This window comes from Thalassophryne amazonica, chromosome 5 (assembly GCF_902500255.1).
Source record: "Thalassophryne amazonica chromosome 5, fThaAma1.1, whole genome shotgun sequence".
Classification (NCBI taxonomy): Eukaryota; Metazoa; Chordata; class Actinopteri; order Batrachoidiformes; family Batrachoididae; genus Thalassophryne; species Thalassophryne amazonica.
This window is the reverse complement of record NC_047107.1, coordinates 41203423-41209511: the sequence shown is the minus strand read 5'-3', so window position 1 is coordinate 41209511 and position 6089 is coordinate 41203423. Positions and strand designations below refer to the sequence as shown.

General features: G+C 41.2%; 1 protein-coding gene across 4 annotated transcripts in view; it reads left to right on the top strand.

Annotated features, from left to right (window-relative positions):
- nr2f1a (nuclear receptor subfamily 2, group F, member 1a) overlaps nucleotides 1–5806 on the top strand; it is a 6970-nt gene extending 1164 nt beyond the window's left edge. For 2 of the 4 annotated variants that reach the window (XM_034170055.1, XM_034170057.1), the window contains 2 exons: nucleotides 873–1397; nucleotides 4560–5806. In XM_034170055.1, coding sequence (XP_034025946.1) covers nucleotides 873–1397; nucleotides 4560–4834 — 800 coding nt within the window. In that variant the 3' untranslated portion in view covers nucleotides 4835–5806. Of the gene's footprint in view, nucleotides 1–869; nucleotides 1398–4559 lie in introns of all 4 variants that reach the window. The other 2 variants (XM_034170054.1, XM_034170056.1) reach the window with 1 other exon arrangement.
- The last annotated feature ends 283 nt before the right edge of the window (nucleotides 5807–6089 follow it).

Sequence of the window (6089 nt, the reverse complement as noted above, 5' to 3'; positions counted from 1 at the left end):
GAACAAAGCGGCTCGTCTGACCTTTTAGATTTTGTTTTTCTTCCTGCAGCTGAACCTAAAACGAGGAGCTGCAGGCCAGATTGCCTTCGAGCAGCGCGCTGTTTGCGCGTAAAAACCTCTTTCACTTATTGTGCCGTGTATTTTAATTTCTAATTTCACCATTTTGGCTTTATAAGCCGAACGAGCACGCTGCGACGCACCGTCTGTGTGCTGCTCCATATGTTTACTAGACAGCTGAATGACGCCGCTGAAGTTGCTCAAAGCTCATTGTGTTTGCCTGGTGTGTTACAGGCCGTGTAAACTCTCCTCTTTTAATCCAAACCATGCAAATATCTCTCTGATTTTTTTACAGCACGCACTGCACGCCAACATGCAGTGTGTATTGATCCATATTAATATTTTATTGTGAAGTGAACCAAAATACATCACCTGAAAACCTTTTTTATACAAGTGAGCTTTTGTTGTGCGTAAAATTGGCAAATGTGAACACGTTGAAGAGAAATTATCAATCATGCCTGTAATATGTTTGATTATAATTGGTTGATATTAATACAGTGGGAAGTAAAAAGCAAAACTACAAAGCCATATCAGCAGCCTGCAACACACAGCACATATATAATTGTAGCCAGTGTTGCACTAGTGTGTGTAATTTTGTGATCTTTTTTTTTTTACATAAATCAACACAAATGGAAAGTATGCGTGCACATCTGTGTTTCAAGTAGGACAATTTGTGTAGTTTTACGAGCTGCAAAGATGAAAAGCGTGCTGAATTTTTAATTTCACAGCGTGCCGTTCCAGATTAAACACAACACGTGTATGTTTATCAGTCCTGGATGCACATTTCCTCTTTTTCTCTTTCTTTTTGTCAGCGGTTCAGCGAGGAAGAATGCCTCCAACCCAACCCAACCCAGGCCAGTACGCGCTGACGAACGGGGACCCTCTGAACGGCCACTGCTATCTCTCCGGATACATCTCCTTGTTGCTGCGGGCCGAGCCTTACCCGACGTCCCGGTACGGGAGCCAGTGCATGCAGCCCAACAATATCATGGGCATCGAGAACATCTGCGAGCTGGCGGCTCGTTTGCTCTTCAGCGCCGTGGAGTGGGCGAGAAACATCCCTTTCTTTCCCGACCTGCAGATCACCGACCAGGTGTCCCTTCTCAGGCTGACGTGGAGCGAGTTGTTTGTGCTTAATGCGGCCCAGTGCTCCATGCCTCTGCATGTGGCCCCTCTGCTGGCGGCGGCAGGCCTGCACGCCTCCCCGATGTCTGCGGATCGCGTCGTGGCTTTCATGGATCACATCCGGATCTTCCAGGAACAAGTGGAGAAGCTTAAGACTCTCCACGTAGATTCAGCAGAGTACAGCTGCCTCAAGGCCATCGTGCTTTTTACATCAGGTGGGTGCCAAAGGCGCAGAACCAACACGGCCTGTTCAGCGAATCGTCGCGAATATGACAGATATAAGCTGCAGTCACAAATCTGACTTTACGAGATGTTTGTCTAGCCGATGAAATAGCTGCTTTGTCAACAGCTTGCTGCCGATCCACTTACATGCATTCCCATGTCACTTCCAGCCGCAGCAGAAGACGTGTAAACAAATCCAGACTGAACCTGCGCATCCAGAGCCAGCCTCGTTCTTTTAAAATATGAGCTAACTGACAGCCACATTTATGTTAATATTTCATAATTGTTGGTTTTGGAGCTTTTTGTTCACGTTTCAGACTGCTGATAGCTTCGCCTCCACAAACGCTGGAGCAGGTGCCAAATAATCGTGCGTAAAGATGAAAAAGTCCATCACTTGGTGATATATGACAGCTGATGCGTTTATGAGCGGTGCCGGTGCATGTTTTTATGATTATTTTGCGTGCACAAACACATGTCTTCAGGGGCAGGAAATAATCCTTAGCAGACTGATATAAAAATGATGGGAGTTGACTCATCGCTTCTACATAACAGCTCAGCTATGTCGCCTTTTTTCTGTTATTGTTGTTATTGTTCGTCAGTCTCCCGACTTTCATAGTTTCTGTTGACTCACAGACTTCAAAAAGTAATCAGCAGCTTTTTTCAAAACTAACCTACATCGGTGATGGTTTAATTGACAGCTGAATGAGCCGAGGTCCCTAAAGGTCCTCATTTACTCTTTGTGCGTAATTTAGATGCTATTTCGGAGTTGCTTGTGTTCACTTGGCGCTATTAGGCCCGTTCTGTCAGGGGAATCTGGCGATGATGGGAAAGAAAGAAAAAAGTTGATTTACAGGCCCCAAACGACTTCAGAAGTTGCCTCAAAGTTTTGACCTCAATGTTTCGCATTTGGCGCGTTGGAAAATTCTGTAACACAAATGCGCAATTTCTATAATTTGGTAAGTTTATGATTACATATTTAGTTTTACTGCAGTTGTCATGTTTGGATTCATATAGAAATTATTGTTACTTTGAAAATTATTTTAAAAGTATTACAAATCCAACGTACTGCAAGAGTTACAACACACAAATTATAATATATTATATTATACTATATCGAGTGTGAGTGATATATTATATTACATTATACTATATTATATTATATTATATATTTGGATCTCTTATTAAAATGTTATAGAGCGTGTGTACTATGTTTGCTGTGACCTCTAATTTAAATGATCTAAATGTAAAATGTTACAATTCATCACATTTACAAAAATAAATCTGGATGTTGTGTTTCTAGTGAGTATGACGTCACCACTTCAGATTTTGTTCATCTTTTTTTTTTTTTTTTTTTTTTTTTCAGCAGCAATCTTCGCGTCTGTGGTTTAAAATTCAGGCAATTAATTTGGCATGGCGAGTTTTGAATCAATTTTTCAATACATAACGAGAGTTAAATATATATATTTTTTTAAAGCAAACAGATGGTTGTTTTGGCTCACTTCATCTCATGCGATAAAACTGTTCTACATGGGTTTATTTGCCATCGCATCCACGCCCTATAACGTTATGTTTGTTATGGGTGATCAGTATGTCAGATTATCCACCGAAACTTTGTTTTACGCACCTTAAATGTTTTTGTCACGCATCATTTAGTTTTGTCGATGAGATGTGGTGTTGGTTATAACCGGTCACGTGGCACTTTGCCAGAACTATGGTGGGTTGTTTTCTTTTAAGAACAGCAGACTTGTCAGTATTTGATGCTTAAATAATAGTAACCAAGGCTAAACTGTTTCACCACACCTTCAGATCATTGTCTTACATTAACCTCTCATGCATATGTGCACTTAAATCGTATTCCAATGCAAAATCTGGAAGCTATCTGCTCCCATGCACTGAGGTGCAGGCCTTTTGGGGGCGTCTCTGACCATCTTTCAGGTGCAGCCATTTCTTCGTCAGTGCTTTGAGCACATCATCACTGGAATCATTCATCCAGCTTTTACATTTCAAAACAAATCTCCGATTTTAATTTATTTCACCTGTATTGATCGCTCTTGATTTTAAAGAGGACACTCAGCGTTAATCCGGCGGGATTTGCATGCGGGAAGGTGCTCGGAGGTCACAGTAAATCACCCCGAGATCTCAGCGCTGCCCCGGGTTCACAAGGTTATTGTGTCTGGTCATCATGAGTTATTGCACGAGCAGCTTTAAAAGCCTGTCTCATGTAAGAAAGCTGTCTTTTTTTGTCTCTCACTCCTTTTAGAATCTGAGCCCACGTAATCACGTATGACAAACACAAACGCAAGCAGCACATTTTCATGCACGATCTGTGTCAGACACCGGCGAAATCTGCGCATTTTTCATACCAGTACGTTTCCACGGTGGCTGGTTTTTTTTTTTTTTTTTTTTTCCTGACATCTGACGTGAATTGAGCACAAAAACGTGCCCGCTTCCGGCGCCCTGTCGTACAGGCTTCGCCGAAAAACAGGCCAAGAGCGGGTCTGTGGAGACGAGAACGAAATGACTTGGCTTACTGCGGAGTAATTAGGTCCTGTGTAATTTCAGATTCATCATTTATGTTTCTTTATAGCTGAATTCCCAGCGTGCAAGCGTTAAGAGTAACGACCTTTAAGGCCCTCGTCGGTTTAGATCTTTCTTTATTCTTGTTGGCAAACAGACAGATGTGTCCTCCGCTGCGTGGATCGTGTCCACACCGAGGTTCCTGTTTGTTCTGTATGACGGTGCCACTCGCTCAGTGTGATAGCGTGTTTGGGGAACGTGTTTGTTCATTCCACATTGTCAATAACACTGAAAGGCTGATGTTAAGTGATAACCGGATTGCTTTTACGCAGCGTAAAGCGGGTGGAAAGATGTAGCCTGCGTCAAAATTTCTAAGCCTGTACGCTTAAAATTAACAATATGTGTTTACACATTGCAAATAATGTCTGCAATTATAATTTTGTGGGTTTTTTAAATGTAGAAATAACGAAAATATTAAAGAAACGGGGTGAGATATTTTATATGTTTTTTCTTCAAGCCCAGAATGTTTTCTCTTGATGTCTGATGAATAAATTCACACTTTTCTGCACCGTCCTGCATGCGCTTCGGGGTTCAGTCTAACCTTTTGTGGGTTTTGTTTGCTCTTTTTCTTCTCCCAGACGCCTGCGGCCTGTCGGACGCAGCCCACATCGAGAGCCTACAGGAGAAATCCCAGTGCGCCCTGGAGGAGTACGTGAGAAGCCAGTACCCGAACCAGCCCAGTCGTTTTGGGAAGCTTCTGCTGCGGCTGCCCTCCCTGCGCACCGTCTCTTCGTCGGTAATCGAGCAGCTGTTCTTCGTCCGTTTGGTAGGTAAAACTCCTATTGAAACCCTCATCAGGGATATGCTTTTATCCGGGAGCAGCTTCAACTGGCCTTACATGTCCATCCAATGATCCTTAAGTCAAAGCGGAAAAATGAGGGAAAAGGACCAAAATTCAGCACCCCTCACCCCATCCTCCTCCAAGAAGACTATATATAGGACCTTTTGTGAGACACTTGGGAAGACATGACTTTTTTTCTGTCTTCTGGAACTGAGATGGAATACATTATGTACAGAAAAATATTGGAACTGGACTTTACGCCTGTGTAAATCCACCTCTCATCTTCAAGAACAATACTCTTCATTTTGTAATATACTAGTCTTTATTTTCCTTTTTTTTTTGTAAGAAAAAGAAAAAACAAATAAAATGAAAAACATCATATGCGCAGTAAGAAAAAAAAGAATCAAGACTTAGCGGGAAAAATGTTTCCAAGCAATTATAAGAATTGTCTTGTGTCTATGTACCTCTCTGTTTTGTATTTTTTCTGGTTCTAAACCAGGGTTTCTGTGATTCTATACTAATAATTTTTTGATATAACCTTTTGCTTCTTATAATGAGTGCGATATATGTTGTCAAAGCTATGTTCTCCAAGAATTAAAATTGAAGTGAGGATTTAAAAGCAGAAAAATAAAGAAATTTAGACAAATAAGAAACAGTCTAATCGCTATGACAATATCACCACTGATGGTTGAACTTTTTTCCCCCTAATTGATACGATGGACCTGTAACAGCAGCAAACTGACCTCCAGGACATTCTTATTTTTATTTTGTACTGAGAGGACGTCTGGGCCACCACGAGTGTGCGTGGAGTCAATCATCAGTCAAAGAGGAGAGACATGAGAATCAAAAAAGCACTTTTAATATATCATTTCAAATACATTTTGTTTGTTTCGTCTTGGAAAAAAAATCCATTGTTTCTTGAATTTTATTGGTTGTTGCCTTCGATTTGCTTACTCCATGATGCAGCTTTTTTTTTTTTTTTTCTTTTTTGACAGAAGGGTCGGTTGATGAAGTTGTGTGATGGTGACTGTACTATTAAAAAAAGAAATAGGCAACACTGTCTCATTGTGGCACATTTTCATGAAAGCAAATGTAATAATATATAAGATATTTTGCATATATTTGAGGGAATGTCCAGGGGTTCTCCATAAAACACAAAGGTGTTGTGAGTGCATTTGCCTACATATATGTAGTAATCACACAATGGGTGTACACTTTGCATTTTAGCATCATTCGCTCGTGCTTTGCGCATGCGAACAAGAGGATCGAGTTCATCTTTCATTATTTTACCGAGGAAAGCCTGTGCAACCTCCCGTGGCTTCATCAA